General features: G+C 56.4%; 1 protein-coding gene across 4 annotated transcripts in view; it reads left to right on the top strand.

Moving 5' to 3' along the window:
* Positions 1-14,933, top strand: part of SSC4D (scavenger receptor cysteine rich family member with 4 domains) — a 33,511-nt gene extending 18,578 nt beyond the window's left edge. For 2 of the 4 annotated variants that reach the window (XM_085315384.1, XM_085315374.1), the window contains 10 exons: positions 3,217-3,252; positions 4,056-4,361; positions 6,646-6,717; positions 7,126-7,440; positions 8,566-8,646; positions 9,068-9,145; positions 10,543-10,854; positions 11,533-11,610; positions 12,438-12,787; positions 14,623-14,700. In XM_085315384.1, the coding sequence (XP_085171510.1) occupies positions 3,217-3,252; positions 4,056-4,361; positions 6,646-6,717; positions 7,126-7,440; positions 8,566-8,646; positions 9,068-9,145; positions 10,543-10,854; positions 11,533-11,610; positions 12,438-12,754 (1,595 nt within the window). In that variant the 3' untranslated portion in view covers positions 12,755-12,787; positions 14,623-14,700. Of the gene's footprint in view, positions 1-3,216; positions 3,253-4,055; positions 4,362-6,645; positions 6,718-7,125; positions 7,441-8,565; positions 8,647-9,067; positions 9,146-10,542; positions 10,855-11,532; positions 11,611-12,437; positions 12,788-14,622 lie in introns of all 4 variants that reach the window. The other 2 variants (XM_085315394.1, XM_085315402.1) reach the window with 2 other exon arrangements.
* The last annotated feature ends 1,687 nt before the right edge of the window (positions 14,934-16,620 follow it).

The raw sequence follows: 16,620 nt of genomic DNA on the forward strand, positions 1-16,620 counted from the left end.
CGTTCCCTGCCAGAGGAAAGCTCCTTCCACACCCTTGGGGTGCATGGCTGCTGGGGAGGGTGCTTCCTGGAGTCCTTACTTAAAATCCTGCTGAACTGGGTGTTGATTATATTCTGCCAATGTTTGGCTGCTTCTAGTTGCTGCTTGTTCACTAACGGGAGAAGACTGAGAATTACACAGCCAAAATCCTACGGCAGCTCCATTCTTTTTGTTTCACCTGCCTGTAGAGATGCTTATGGTTGAGCACAAAGCAGAAATCACCAGGAAATCCATCTGTTTCCCCAAAGCCTTCCCTCCCATCACCCATCTTGGGGCTGGACACAGCCTGGCCCACATCAAGCACAAGAACCCTGTGGGCCAGGCTCCYAACATGCCAAGGTTGGCTGAAAAACAGGAGATTGAAAGAAATAGAATAAATGTTGGTGCATTTCATTTCCCCTCCTATCTGTGAGTAGAGAGCAATCATTTTTTTTCCGCCACGAGGGTTAGAAATTTTTGAATGAAAGTGAGACTTCCATTATATTCCAGGACTCCAGGAGAGAAGGACTTGAAGGAAAGCACTACGTGTTGCATGATGGTGTGCTGCATGTTGCAAGTCTGGTGCTGTCCTTCCTGAGCCAGCTGGGAACAAGAAACTCTCATCCTGACTTTCCAGCACCCCCTGATTACATCAGCCCTGCCCTGGCTCTGCTAGAGTTGCAGAAGGAGGGACAAACAGCAGTAGCCAATGGATGTTACAAATTACATGTGCCCTGGGGTGCTGCCTGCTCCACCAGTTACACGAAAGCAGTTTTGTTTAATTGGGAGAACAAATGAAGAGTCCCTGCTCTCTCCAGCACTTGCTCTTTCTGCTCCGCAGAGCTCGTTGCAGGCTGCGGCAGAATATTTCTGAGACAGCCTCTTGTTAAAACCTTGGCAGTGTATCCTGGGCTCCAGTTACCAGAAGGGATCAATTACCAGCAGATGATTCTTGGCTGAGTCTGCTCTGCTTGCTCCTCTTCACTCTCTCTCTGGTCAGGTCAAGTTTTTAATGTTGTTGTTCTCATTTCCCAGGAGACATCCAGGCCATCCCTGCTGTGGAGGAGGGAGAAGGGTCCCAAGGGTCTTCAGTCTTCTTTCCCTGATTCCTTGAGAAAACTGTAGCTAGTGGGTTCCTCAGGTATTCACACTGCTGTGACAAGGGTGTAAGACACTGCACAAGAAAAATGATGTTTTGAGAGCGTATGTGTAACCTGTAACTAGCACATTTCTTTACTTAAGAGACCAAAGTCCGTCTGCACTGTGTGAGAGGATCCTGGTTGCTGGGTACTAGTTCGGGGCTTGGTTCTCTGTTGCCTTCCCCCTCAAGCAGTTGACCACATTGATAGACACCAGGGACCAGCATATCCCAAAGCAGCACAGCAGGGATGATTGGGGAGAGGACATGGGCCCACACCTGTCTCACTCCACATCAGTCTAGTGCAGCCAGATCTGTTGGTGTTGGTAAGCTGCAGCTCTTCGTGTGAGCTGGAAACAGATCTCCCCGTGGTTTGCTTATCACACAGGATGACCCCAGGAGCAGAAGCGTTAACCTGCATGCTGTGGTGCAGCAGTGATTGCCTGCAATTCTCCTGTGTTTAAGGGCTGCCTTCTTCCATCCAAGAGGTGGCTCCATGGATATGTTGGCACATGCATATACATACACAGTTTGCAAATATTACTGACTGCATTGTGAAAAAGAAGTCATATAGAAATGCCCAGTGCAGCATTTTCCATCAGTAGATCACCCACAGGTTTCTCATGACAGGCAGAATCATTTCTCCTCATTCCCATCTCATCCCCCAATTTTTCAGATAGGGAAACTGAGAGCAGGGAAGGAGGACAAGGAAGTATGCTGTCCAACGCTTCACAACAAGTCTGCAACAAAGCCAGGAATAGAAATGAAGTCTCTGGAGACGCAGCCCCATGTGCAATCCACTTGGGCCTGCTGCTGTCAGTCACCATTTTCACAATACAAGCTGCTGGCAGTGAAACAATGGAAGGAGAAAAAAGAGAGAGAAAAGGCTCCTTCTGTCTGAAAGCTAGCAATAAGCTAGCAATTCTCCAGTGTGAGCCGGGAGAGCAGCTTGGTTTCATTAAGCTGTTAATAGCAACCCTTGGCACCTCTCTTTCACGTTTCATCTAAGGATTTCAGGGAGCTGCACAAGCACTGGTGAACTAAGATTTAGGATAGTCGTGGGGGGGACATGTAATCTAGTGGTTATAACACATGGGCAAGAACGAAGACGCCTGCATTCTTCTTTCCTATGGGAAGGTCCCACTGCAGACCAAAAATAATTCACACCATATGCTGTTGCCTCAGTTTCCTCATCTGCGAAGCAGATGAAATGATGTTCTGATGTAGTGTTTTTCTTTTTTTCCTTACAAAACTCAGATCTTTGTGGAAAAGGGAAGACACAAGAAAGCTGAAATTTCAAGTGCTCAGGGCTTCCAGAATCAGCTCCAATGAATTGTTTAAGACCGGAGAGCTCAAAGGCAGGATCTGAGCGGCCTCAGAAGCAAACTGAATGGAGATGTCCCCCTTCTAGCAGACATGCAACACAGCAGTGTGCAATACTTGCTTCTATGCTATATTTTGAGGAACTGAGTCGTGTGTTGGCTCTGCAACAGGGCTAATTTCATGAGTTAAGACAGATCTAGCAGCCATAGGGATGCACCTTGGTTTTACACCTGTAACTGCCCAGCAGTTCCCAGCAGTATCCTCCTTCCCTGGTCTTTACTGTTGGGATGCCCAGATACAAGGGATGTTCTGCTAGTGTAACACTGACCAATACAGAACAACATAATTTATCCCTGAAGCTTGGACAGTCATCTGGACTTCAGTGTGATTTGTAAAATGTAGCAGTGTGCTAAGAAGGGGCTCTTCATGAAAGGTCATCCCTTACTCAGCAACACCTGACCATTACCAAGAGCCTGCAAGACAAATCCTGCCCTTAGAGAGCCTTGTAGCTTGAATAGAAAGAAAGCAGGTTACTTAGGAGAGTGGAAATACTCCTAGGGTTAGAGCCGCTGATTTCTGGAGAGCACACACGGCTGGTCCGTAGGGGCGTGCTGGCTCTGCTGGCCTTCAGCAATGCCCTCCCGAATCACTGCTGCCGTCATTCTTGGAGTTACCTCCTTCCTCTGCCTGCTGCAAGGACACTGGAGAGATCTAATCCTTTTCTTCCTCTGTTTCAGGCAACATCTCTGAGCCTGCTCTGTTGCCATTCCCAGGTGAGAATCTCTTCTTAGAGCTGCTTTTCTCTGGAAAGTTTTGTAGTTGAAAAATATGCATTTTTGTTAAAAATGGGGGTTAGGGAATTTCAAAAAGAAAGCATATTGGTTTTGAACAAAAAACTGCAACAAAAAGCTGAACTTCTTCACAGAAAGGAAATAAAGATTCTTTAATATCCCTATTCTGCTTATTATCATGAGAGGAAGATTTTGCCACCTCCTGCTATCTGCCTGTCACGGTGTCATTCATCATACCCAAGTGAATAATTCCCTTGGCACTGCAAGTCAGGGTCACTTACATGCATGTTCCCTCTTGCCAGCAGTCTGAGAAATCATTTCCATGCCACCAGTTCCCACTTGGGAACAACTCTGGATACGTTTGTTGAGACTAATAACAATTTGCTAATTGCATCTTATCACTTGTCACCGAAGTCACGTGTCATCACATGATGTCACATGATAGCTTTCCTCTTCTCCTGTTGGGTAGTTTCCCAGGCCATTAGTAGTCAAGGTGGTGGGGTGATATTTTGTCTGGTGCAAATACTTAGGCAAAGATGTACCAAATACTCGCATCCGCTGTTTTCGACAGAAACCTGTACCTCACCAGCAAGTTAACAGCTGACTTGTGCTATAGCTAATGGAGTCAGTTGTTTAGTTTAATTAGCAGAAACCTATGACTTGATTCAGAAAAGCTTCAGGCCCTCTCTGTGACATCTGCTGAACGGTCTTCTGTGCTTGCCATCTCCTAGCCACAAGGCTACCGCATTGCTTGCTGAGCAATCTCTGTGTGACCCTCCTTTCAGAAATACGACTTGCCAACGGGCCGAGCCGGTGCCAGGGGCGAGTGGAGATCTTCTACAATGGCTCCTGGGGGACGGTGTGTGATGATGACTGGGATATCGTGGATGCCAACGTGGTGTGTCGCCAGCTGAGCTGTGGCCATGCCATGGCCCTCCCAGCCACCATGACCTTTGGCCAAGGGAGTGGACCCATCTTCCTGGACAATGTGGATTGCAAGGGCCAGGAGGCAGCTCTGAGCGAGTGCTGGAGCCATGGCTGGGGCATCCACAACTGCTACCACTATGAAGATGTGGCTGTCATATGCAATGGTAACAAGGCTTGGTTCCACGGGGGCAAGGAGGGGATGGGGGTGCTAACAGTGTGACAAACCTGAGCGTTTATACACCCTCTGGGGGAGCCCAGCAGTCAAATCTCAGAGCTTTTTCCTCTGAAGCTGGGTCAGCCAAATGTCTTCTGACTCCTCCCTACCCCATTTTTAATCCAAGTCATCTCCCAGCTCATCACTTCAGTGCTCCCTAGGTGACTAGCCTGTTTTGTATTCCTCATCACGGCCAGGTCAGGGACTTCTCAACCTCTCCAGAGTGATCCATGGGGATAGAGCACGTACCCACCCACGCTGCTGGCTCTGAGTCAGCCACTGCCCAAGTGCTTTTTCACCTCTTGACTGCCCTTATTTGAATTGCTGAGCTTTTCAGTAGGAAATGTTCCTAAAGGTGAGAAAAGAAGTGGGAAGTGTTTGAACTTGACTTGTGAAAGTGGAACACCTCCGTGTCAACCCCTATATACCATACACGTTTGCTCTTTACCACTGCAATATAGCTTGTGCATCATACAGCGCATAAAAAATTGTCTGCTGTGTTTTAGCATCAAACACTGGCAAATGTGAGGATGTGCAGACCCAGAGCTCGGCCACAGCTGCAGATGCTCAATTAATTTATATTTCCTGCAGAAGGGGGAGGGTTGGAAAGGGAGGCTGCTGGATTAACTGATGGATTGATTTAGCAGTGACTGGAGAAAGGAGGTTATGGATTGGGCTGGCGAGGGAGGAACCTGACTGAAGATGCAGCTAGAGAGGAAACACGAAAGGACTGAAGAAGGGAGCAGGGGAAGGTGGGTCTGGGAGGRGAGGAGCGGCTTGAGCTTTTAGGCGTTTTTTGGTAAAGGGAGACCCACGCTGTGAAGTATGCAGTCATTAAGAGGGTATGGTTTGAGGGGGCTCTCAGGGGAGACGCAGGACTTTCAMCTAAGCGTTGGGCAAGGCTGATCTTCGAGGGGCGGCGCTGCCTCGCCCTGCGCAGCGTGGGCGCAGGGGCGCCCGCTGCACAGCGGTTCCCAGGAGGYGCAGGCCCGAACACGGCTGAGGTGGGGCAGTGCGTCCAGCTGACAGTGCCACCCCCCCCGGAGCCCAGCGCGCACCTCTCCGCCGCACCGCAGCCCTCCTGCAGCATTCCCAAGCTGAGCCGACAGCCAGCACGGCACAGAGCGTCTCGGCATCAGCTACGGTCCTGTGGGAGAAGCGCGGCGGCTTCGGCCCTCACAGGGCGGCAAAATTCAGTTGGTGGAGAGGCCTTGAGCCATCCTGGGCTCCCAGGAAAGCTCCCCACGGGCAGGAAGGGGATTATCTTTGTTCCCAAATTACAGCAGGCCGAGCGAGGCGGAAAGGCTGTGTGATTTGTCCGAGGCAGGCCAAAGGCACGGCCGGCCAGCCATTGCTCGGCACTGCGAGTTCCCACCGCGCTCGCCTGAGGTCTGGGACGTTCTGTGGCGGTTTGTGGTGTCCTGGCTCCTGGATCGCTGCCGTTACGTCGGCTTTGCTTTCAAAGAGCGAGCTTGCTAGCTGTCGTGGTTACAGAGAAAAGCACGAAGTCAGGCGCGGCTCACGCGCTGTCAGCGTTTCTGCGAGCAGAGCGGTTCGCACAGCGTTCCCAGCGGTATTTCCCTCAGCCATTTTGTGTGCCTGTGGCCAGTTCTTGTATGCTTTGGCTCCGTTCTCCTACCCAGTTTACCACCCCAGCCCGCAGAAAGTTTTACCAGCACAGGCAGTAAAACGGGCTGACATAGGATGGGAATTACAGTTGCTTAAAACAACATTGTTATCAAAAGAAATACACATGAAACCATCAGGAAAATTAAAAGATTACTGTTCTTTTCTATCTTAATGCCGTGGCTTTGAATCCAGTGCCTTGACGGGGGAGAGCCTTGACTCCCCGCTGCCCTGGCGTTATCATTTGGCCCCAGTGGCTGTGCCAGGCCTCTGGGCACGTGGAGGTGCAGCTTCTCGCCAGCCTGCAGTGGAGAGCCTGGCCCCAAGGGCCTTGCCTTTGCTATGCAACTGCAGGTCCCTCTTTCTTTACCCTTGGGGGTGGTTTCATTTGGTGCAAGCCCTTCTGCTTTCGTCAGGCTGGCGGGGTTCGTGCGCTGGGCAGCGCGCGTGCCGGTGCGTGCGCAGCGCTGCTTGCGCCGGTGCGGGAGGAGCAGCGGAGCAGAAGTGTGTGGATGCCTGCGGTTACAGCAGGGGCACCGCTTCCAGCTCACCCCCGAAAGGATTTCTACAGGCAGAAACTGATGCCATCTCTTCGGTTCCCTTTTCAGAGCTCTCACCCACGCAAGCAAGCGAAGGACCAACCAGCAGGACCGTCACAGCCTCAGTGCAGCATGGGGAAAGTAAGCTGCTCTGCCATCGCTCCCCTTCACACAGGGCTCTGCCTGCCTGAGGTCCTTCGGGGAGAGGCTGGTAGAACGTGTCTGTCACTCTCCCATCCACCAGCCCGATATCTGCTTCCCCTCCAAACCTCCATGAACCAGCCCAAGCCCTCTGGCTAAGAGGGGAGGACCTCTGGGGACTCCATTTTGTGCCTGCCATGGTCAAATCCTGTCACAGAGGGTTATCACGGTTCCCATCAATAATGCTGCCTGAAAACCGTGCCTCTTCCAGCCAGCCTCCAAGCTCTAGGCCAGCTTCTTTGCCATCACAGGCACAGCCAGATCCAAACTCCCTTGGATCATTACGCCATGGAATCTGCCCTCAGGGTGAGAGCGAAACACTTCTCACTGCCTGCTGTTGTGCTCTAGGTGATGGCAGCATCCGCCTGGTGAGCGGGACCGACACCTGCCAGGGCCGGGTGGAGATCTTCTACCGTGGGAACTGGGGCACCGTATGTGATGACGACTGGGGCCTGAGTGACGCCAGCGTGGTGTGCAAGCAGGTGGGCTGTGGCCAAGCCCTGGATTACAAGAGCAATGCCTATTTTGGCTACGGCACGGGGCACATCCTCCTAGACAACGTCAACTGTGACGGCAGCGAGCCCTTCCTCTCTGCCTGCTACAGCCTTGGCTGGGGGATCCACAACTGCGGCCACCACGAGGATGCTGGAGTCATTTGTACAGGTAATGGAGCAGAGCATTGCCGTTAGGACTACCCTACTGCTGGGGTGGGAGGAAGTGGGGACCTCTCGGCCTCCAAGCAGAAATCAAGCCACAGAGAGACACTGATGTGCCCAAGGTTGTGCAGGGAACGGAACGTAGGTCCTTGACTACGCTCTTGGCTGCTGAAGCATCCTTTTTCCTTATCTGCTGTCAAGCTGGCATGCAGGAGAAGGATAAAACACAGCGCTGAGAGCAGGAGAGGCTGGGACGTGTCTGAGCAGCAATTTGCAAGGGAAATGACTCTGCCTGCCTGCGATTTCCCTGCTCTGTTTGGTGGAAAACAAGCTCCCTTGGTCCGGAAGTGAGTGATTGGCTGTCAGCAGATGGGCGCTCCGCCAGGCCCAGCCTGCCTTTCTCTTCCCCTCTCTAAATTATGTATTTCTGTCATTATCCACTGATTACCATTTATAATGTTAATAATCCCCTTGAATTCCCTCATTATCATGGCTAATGACTGGAGCACTAAGTGCCGTCACTTTCGCTTTCCCACTATTAGCTAACAAAGCGGCTGATGTGGGGAGAAATGGGCAATTTTCTCAGGCTGCTCCTTTCTTCCCCAAATATCCTTTGTGCTGGCTGCGGCGGGAGTGGGGAGCGCTGGCCTGGCAGCTCACCCGGGCGGAGAGCTCATGGGGCAGCTGCCCTCCAGCCCCTTGGCACTGCCCTTGCTCCATGTGACCCAGGAATAACCAGGCGTAGGTTTTTTGGAGAGCTTGCCATCTGCCTTGCTGTCTTCTGCTGCTCTGCCRTGCTGTTGTTGACCCTGTCTGGGTGGGGGTGATAAATCTTTTGCATATTAAGCTTTGAAAAAGCGAGGGTCTCCTTGGCCCTGGTGGGAACCSTGCTACGAGCGTGGTTTGAGCCTGAGAAATACCATCTCCAGCCCTTCTCTYACCAGCTCAGCACTAAGGCAAAACTGCACTGGTGGCACTGGAGATACCGGGATGAAYGAGGTCTAACCTGCTGGCTCCTTACCCTGGATTACCTCAACCACCCTGATCTGCATCCTGGAGTCAGAGGTAGAGAGTTCACTGCTCTTCAGCTTCTCCCTGTACATGTAACCTCTGCCTCTCTGTGTCACTGCAGGGCTGGACATGTCCACCGTCACATCCTTCACCACCTCGATGGCCCTGGAGTACGAAGAGATGCTCACTGCCACAGCCACAGGTAGGCTGGCACTGGCCCGGGCCGAGCAGGAGTTCTGCAGCCACCAGCCTTGTTCTAGGGTCGTAGCCAGGAGAGCCAGCCTGGGGCATTTCGTTGTCCACACAGAYGGGGCTTCCTGCCCAGGGGGCTCTGAGCCAGGTCCTGGATACCTCTGATAASTGTGGCATGGCCACTCCTGGGGTCCAGACACAAGGCTTTGGGGTGCTCTTCACTGGTATTTTCCCATGGCAAGGTCCCAGGGAAATGCCTGGCAAAAGATGGCCTCCTCCTCCCCATGGGAGTTTTCTCTGGAGCCACCACRGTGCCTAGATGCCCCCAGTGCTGTTGAGGGTGAGGCATCCCACATCGRGTGGGTGCAGGGCGTGCGATAGCTGTGGGTACTGCACCCCAATGCGTGCGTGTGTCCCTGTGCTTGGCTCAGCAGCCACGGACGGTGGAGACCAGCCCTCCCAGGCGACCGAGGTGACCACAACRGCTCTCCTTACCATAGAGCAGGACAGTAAGTGTGCAGCTGCTGCCAGTCTGCRTGGGGCCTGGCACGGACCCCCTCCCGGGCCATGCTGGCACAGCCCCTCTGCACTCGGCCCAGAACCTCAGCAGCTCTCTTTACTAGACCCCTTACAGCCCGGGGTGCAGACTCGGTGCTGCTCGGGATGCGCCCTGCCCACCTCCCCCCACGCCGTGGCACCCTGCATCATTTAGGGGCTGGCACGGCAGCAGAGGCCACATGGTGCTGTTCCCAAGGGGTGGGCGGGCGCCGGAGCACACTGTTTCCTCCGTCCTCAGCGTGTCCCGAAACGAGGGCAGCTGTAAGGGCTGCTGCTGAGCCCTAGGCTGCAGTGGGAGCATGCCCCACACCCCCAGAGCTTACCCCATGCCTCCAAGAGGTCATCCTCCAGCACCCAGAGGCTCTCCCATGCTCCCAGAGGTGACCCACATCCCCTGAGGGTTACCCCGTGCTCTTAGTGTTCACCCCATGTCCCCAGGGGATCTCCACACCCCCATGGCTCACCCCATACTCTCAGGGKCACCCTACTCCCCAGGAGGTTTACCCCACACTCCCAGGGGTCACCCCATGCCCCCAGGGAGTTACCTCGCATCCCCAGGGCTGACCCCATGCCTCCCCATGGGTTACCTTATGCTCCCAGGCACCACCACTCCTCCCCAGGGGATCTCCCAGAGTCACCCTGCACCCTCTGAGGGTTACTCCGCATCCTCAGGGGTCACTCCGTGCCTCCACGGGTTACCCCATGCTGCCAGGGCATCTCCCACGTTCCCAGGGTATCACCCCCCCCCAAGAGATCTCCCGGGGAGAGATGCCCCCATGCCCCCAGGGAGTTACCCCACATCCCCAGGGCTCGCTCCATGCCTGCTCCAGGAGTTACTCCAGAGGCTCCCCGGGAGTATCCATCCCCTGTACCCAAGAGATCTCCCAGGGGTCACCCCAAGCCCCTGGGTGACAGCAGGGTGGATGTCGGACGGCTTTGAGGCTGCGGTGCCTGGCGAGGCTCCGTGCCTGGTGCCCGTTGGTGCTCGGTGCCTGRTGCTCAGTGCCTGGCGGTGCTCGGTGCCCGGCGGTGCTTGGTGCCTGATGCCCGGTGGTGCCCGGCAGTGCCTGATGCCCGGTAGTGCCCGATGCCTGGTGCCTGGTGCCCGGCAGTGCCCGGTGCTCAGCAGAGCCCGATGCCCGGCAGTGCACGGTGGTGCCCAATGCCCGGTAGTGCCCGATGCCTGGTGCCCAGTGCCCGGCGATGCCCGGTGCACGGCGGTGCCCGGCAGTGCCCGGCGGTGCCCGGCGGTGCCCGGTGCCCGGCCGTGCCCGGCGATGCCCGGTGCCCGGCCGTGCCCGGCCCCGGCGGCGCGGCGTTGCTGTGCCGTGCCGGGACCCACCCGCAGGTGGCGGCGTGCGGCTGGCGAACGGGAACGGGAGCTGCCGCGGGCGGGTGGAGGTGCGGCACCGCGGCGCCTGGGGCACCGTCTGCGACGACGACTGGGACTTCCCCGACGCCCGGGTGGTGTGCAGGCAGCTGGGCTGCGGCGCGGCCCTCCACGCCACCGGCCTCGGCTACTTCGGCTACGGCAGCGGGCCCGTGCTGCTGGACAACGTGGGCTGCGCCGGCACCGAGGCCCGCCTGGCCGACTGCTTCCACCTCGGCTGGGGACAGCACAACTGCGGCCACCACGAGGACGCCGGYGTGATCTGCCGAGGTGAGGKGCGGGTGGGCACRAGCATCCCCCCCCCRCCCCCCAAATCCGGAGCCAGYGCAGCTCTCCGGGGGCACCCGTGTTCCCTGAGGAGCCTGCTGTGACCGAGGTGGTTTGCTCTTGCTAACGTTGCCCTTGTGGAGCAGTACGGCCTGCAGCGAGGCCGGCTGGCCAAGCAGCTTCCTTGGGGAGGCGGTGGTGGATCACATTGCCTGGGGCCATGTCAGGGTCCTCCATGGGAGGCTCCATTAAAGTCCATCTCAGTAGCTTTGAGATCCCCCAAGATAACAGCTCTAGAATGGATTCCAGCCCCACAAAGGCTGACCATGGGAAACAGACGCCTGCTCACCGATTCCTCTAAAATAGCATGGTGAGATGTGAACCCCAAGGGGAGAGCCTCATTGACCCCAAAGGCTGGTCTAGGGTTCCTCCTTACGAGCAGAGCACAACACTGCTTAGATGTTTTGGAGGTGATGGCTGAAGCATGGGTGACACTTGTGCCAAAGCAGGGTGCTTCTCCCTGCTGAGGCTATAAACACACTGACTGTGACTTCCTGCCTCCAGCTGGCCTGTGCCTGTCCTCTGCTCGCCCCACATTGCTTGTGCTGGGGCTCTAACCTGATGCTGAAGACTGTAGATGTCTCCTTAGTTGGTTTTCTCACCCCTTCCCTACTGTGCCAGGTGCTGATGACTCAGGAGATGACTTCCAAGAAGCTACTTTTACAACCGCCACGTTAGTCCCAACTCATCCCAAGGACGGTAGGTATCTTGTGTGAACAGGAGTGCCAGACTACCCCTGGGAGAGGTCTGGAGCTATGCATTGGCAGAGAGTGGAAATGGAAGTGGTTTGGGTGGAGGCCAGCGACTTTGATAGTGACTGAAACACTAATCTGAAGCAGCCCAGTTGTGTGAGGGAGAAAAACTGTGCTCATGGCTCTCCTAGCACTGTTAAGCTGTGGATCTCAAAGCACTGTCAACTACTTGCTGCTACAGTCTYCCAGTTGTCTCAGTGTCCCCGAGAGGCTGACCAGGCAGATAGCTCAGTGGTGGGGAGATGGCATGGTTTACCAGTGGGGCTGAGCCAGCAACAGAAGTTGTCTGGGCCTTGAATCTGAACATCCACTTCCCAGCTCCAACTGCTGTGCCGTGTTTTTCACCACCATAATGCTTTTGAGGTCAGTCCTAGCTTTGGCATAATCTGTGGGCATCTCCTGTGCACTCTGCTTYCTTGTCTGTGAGGAGGTGGTGCCAGAGCTGTGAGGAGCAGCAGTCATCTGCCCTGCTTTGGAGGTGCTGCCTAGAAGAGGCAAGGGAGACCTGCTTTCCTTGTCCCTGCTGTGGCCTGCCTGGATGGAGCTCCTTTCTCCACCGGCAGCAGGAAATTAATCCAGCTGGCTGTTAGTATTAATGAAGGACTGAAGGAGCAGCAGCACTGCTCTTCCCTGTCCCAGGGCAGCAAGGCTGAGATCTTGTGGGTGCAAGCCATCCTGGAGAGCAGAGGTGGATCCAGCACTGGGGTCATGGAGGACCCTGGCCAAGGCTGCCCCAGTGCTGTCTCACTGCCCAGCACCGTTTCCCCTCTGCAGGGTTCTTGCGCCTGGTGAATGGCAGCCACCGGTGCGAGGGGCGCGTGGAGATGTTCTACCTGTCCCAGTGGGGGACGGTGTGCGATGACGCCTGGGACCTGAGGGATGCCAAGGTGGTGTGTCGGCAGCTGGGCTGTGGCCATGCTGTGGCGGCCTGGGGGGAGGCGCGCTATGGCCAGGGTGTTGGCTACATCTTCCTCGACAACCTCAAGTGCAAAGGCAACGAGGCCTCGCTGCTGCGCTGCTCCCACATCCGCTGGGACGTCCACAACTGTGACCACTCAGAAGATGCCGGCGTTCTCTGCAGCCTCCTATGACTGCCCCARCCTGCCCACAGGGACCTCATGCAGGTACAGTGGGGCCCTGCCCAGCGCATGGGGGCACTGATCTGCAGCCGGGCTCCAGGATGAGCTGCATGTCCATGGGCAGGGCTCCTCTGGCTCCCAAAAGGGCAGCACCCATCTCAGAGGTCCTCCTATCCTCCCCTCTGGGAGCGCCCATGTACCTAGGTTTTCTCCCCCACTGCTCAAGTTGGGCGCTGGCAAGCCTGGGAGACTGAGTCCTGGGACAGGCAAGGTAGGGGCCAGGCGGTGGAGGGTTGGAAAGTGTGGAAGGGCACCCAGAAGCAGAGTGGGGACTTGCCTTGAGAGCTGGTGGTAGGACCTAGCGGAGAGGAACTGAGCCCCAGGTGCTGCAGTGTCTCTGGAGGAAGATGGAGARGTGACACAGAGTGCAGGAGCACCTGCTGGTGAGAAGTCAGTGGACTCAAAAGGGCTTTTTAATCTAGCTGGAGAAAAGTGAGAATATAAATCAAATGGGCGGGAGCCAATGCCAAGCACATTCAAACGAGACATTAGGTGTGTTTCCAGCCCGGTTTCCCAGGGAATGAGGCTTAGGCAAGCACGCTGTCTGCGCGTGTGAGCSTGTCTCTCTGTCTCATGAATCTGTCGGCTGACTTCACCCAAATTGGACAGAAGGGTAGAGGTCTCCAAGCTGATGCATTCCCATTAATGTCTTTAAAATAGGCAGCTGGGGGAGGGGGACGCCGCTACTGAGGGAAAACCCAGTGAGCTCAGTGCTGTATGAGACATCAGAGAATCTGCACTGCAGGCACTGGTGGGAACCAGGCTGCACTAGCTCCATTCGCACCCCAGTAGGAGCCACCCACGGCAGCAGGAACAGGCCCAGGCTCTTGGGCTGCCGATCAGCTGGGAGACCTGGGGCACCTCGCTCGCTGCCTCGGTTTCCCCACTGGTGACAGCGTGGCTGTTCGGAGCGTGGCAGATGGGAAGGGCTGGGCGAAGGCCTGGCTTTCCCCAGGACTGCTCATAAAATATTGGCTGAAACTTTACCACCAAGCTGGCTTTGGAAAAAAAAACAGTTTTTGGTGTGAAATTTGGTCGCTTTCACCCATTTCATTTAAAAGATGAGGAGCGAAAAATGGATTTTGTGCTGTGAAATTGCTTGGAGATTTTACTTGGAAAATGCAAAGCAGGGCTGAAATAAAACCCAGAATATTCCAGCGGCTCTGAAGTGAGTTGCTGGCATTTTTCAGTTTGCTTTGCAAACCCCCCAGTAATCAAAATAAGAGGTATTTTCTTCCCACTTTGGCTGAGGAATAATACAAAGTAGCCCCAAACTTCCACGCGGCAGAAGTGCAGGGTTTGGGTGTTACAGCGCGCTGCCGTCCCGTTTCTCGCCTGCCCGGCGGTTGCTCCTCGTGCCCGTTTCGTTTCGTCTCCTGTCTCTTCTGCAAGCCCAGCTCAGCTTGCAGGGATCTCGCCTGCGATTTCTGTTCCCCGGCGCTTCTGCGTGAAGCCGTAGGGGCAGGTGGGGGCTTCGGGGTGTTCTCCCGGTTGCCGCAGGCTCCGGCGGACGTGGGATCAGGCCTCACGTTTCCAAAATACCGACGTGCCACGGGAGCCGAACTGCGTGAGCTGAGCGATGGGAGCAGAGGGAGCGGGACTGGGCAACCAAATCCAGTGGGCGCCTCCGCCGGGCCCTGCAGTGATCCCGGCTGAGGCCGGAGGAGCTGTGGCCCCCACGGTGGAGGATCTGGAGCTGTGGCAGGGCACGGAGCCCCGCAGCGTTCGCGCCGGGCTCTTTCCTTGCGCCCGGCACGGTGGCGCTGGCGCCCGGTTGCTCCTTGGCGTCTTTGTCAGTAAAGCCCCGTTTCCGTTCTCAGATCACGTGGAAGAACCTGGCCTGCCCCCGTTGCAGCACGATCCTCGACGTTTGCAGTGAAGCGTTTGTGCCTTCTGCAGGGAAAYTGGTGAAACGATCTTTTTATTTTTGTTTAATGGGTGTGAGGGAGCGGAGGGAGTCGCTTAATGACACGGAGCGGGTCCCGGCTGCTCGCTCATCCACGCTTGGTCCTGTATTTGTACAATTCTTTTGTTAATAATAGCTTGTGCATATTCCAATTTTTCCACTTTTCTTATACATTTGGGGGGTTGTTTTGTGAATAAATAAAAGCCCATTTAAAGTGGGCTGAGAACTGGCGCACTTGGCTCTCTATAAACGCCTCGAAGAGGCAGCAAAGGCAAATGGGTGAGGAACAGGTGGTGCCCGAAGCCGGGAGAAAAGGGCTCGGTTATGGCTGTGCGAAGTCGGTGCAAATCCCTCGCTGTCCGTGGAGCAGCCCTTGGTTTACACCCAGCTGGGAGCAGAGCTTGGACCTTCGCACACCCTRGTTCCAGCGGTACTGACACGCTGGTGTCCACCGAGCCCGAGGCGGTGGGTTTGGGTCTGGCTCCTGCTTGGTTCCCGGCTCGGTCTGGCAGCCCTGGAGGCTGCAGGGGAGCTGCTGAAGCCGGTGTATTGCTGTGCTGCAGCTGTATTGGCTCTGCAGTGCTGACAGCAGTAAATTTGGTGCTGCTCGCTAATGACAGAGCAGCAGATGGGAAGAACAACCATCCCGGGAGCTTCCGGGGCTGCAGACCCTGCTGCCGCGTGCCGCRTGCCTGCAGCCTTCTGCAGGGAGCGGCCGTGACTGCAGGGCTGCTGCAAAGACCCGCCGTGAGCCCGCAGCCTGATTCGGGGAGGCTTTTCTGCAACCAGATCACCGGTCTGCTCCGAAGGGCTCCGGCTGTGTCCCGTGGTGGTGGTTTGAGCAGTGATGTGCTGTGATATGACACGGACCTCTGCTAACATCAGGGAAATGTCCAAGTGGGGGGCTGTGTCGCTCCGAGGATGCTCCAGATCCCCCTGGGGGGCTCCTGACACCATGCAGCGGGAGCGAGCAGCAGGCTGACGTCTGCCAGCTCCCTACTGCTTCCCACTGCAGGCAGCCAGGCACCTTGCTCTCAGTCCAGATTTCCTCCCATGGGGAAACTGAGGCACAGAAGCATCTTGCAGACAGTCCCTCACAACGCAATTAGACGTAGGCTCTGGAGGCCTTGCTCTAACCCTGCTTTCCTTGCTGTCGCGCTCTGGGGGTTGCATGGGTGAATAACAGATCTCATTTTTACCCTTCTCCCAGGCTCTTGCATGCTTGGCTGATCGGTCTGCTCCCTCCTCTCTCCTCCCATCTCTCTCCCCTCCGTCGCCTGCCATCTCGCCTCCCGCKTCCAGGACAGCTGGGTGACGCCTGGGTCTCGCTGAGAGCGGCAGGGAGACAGAGCRGAGGTCTCCAGAAGCACCTGGGGCCCTCGGCAGCCGGCGCCAGCTGGGGAGCGGTTCRGAGCCCCCCCAGCTCTGCGCCCTGCCGGCATGGCCAGGCCCTGCTCCGGAGGCTGCTGCCTCTGGGGGCAGCCGGGAGGGCAGGCAGGAGAAGGGCTGGCTGCCTTTGYTCCCCCTTCCTGGGGGAGCGGTGCCTTGACCTGGCAAAGCCCCGGCTGGTGTTTGGAGTCTTGGGGGCAGGCTGGCGGCGTCCTGCCCTTGCTGCRCTTCCCCGGCTTCCCCGTCTGGTGGGCTGCGAGCCGGCAAGGAAAGGGTTCCCYGGCAGGAAAGCTGCTGCGGCCTCCTCCCATGTCTGCCAGGCTTTTCTTCTGCAGTCAGCGCGGGCTTTCTCGCACGGCGGCCGGCGGGGACKCTGGCCGCACCGGCGTTCCCCGAACACCTCTTGCCTCTGCGGAGCCGGGCGCTGGAGCCCCAGGAGCTGGGAATCGCCGCCCCGGGGGCTGATGGCGGGGCGGGAACCGGCGCTGGCTCTGCAGCGGGGCGCAGGCCGGGGGGACGTGGC

Source organism: Rhea americana, unplaced genomic scaffold (assembly GCF_003343005.1).
Source record: "Rhea americana isolate MKP2758 unplaced genomic scaffold, rheAme1 scaffold_111, whole genome shotgun sequence".
NCBI classification, from domain to species: domain Eukaryota; kingdom Metazoa; phylum Chordata; class Aves; order Rheiformes; family Rheidae; genus Rhea; species Rhea americana.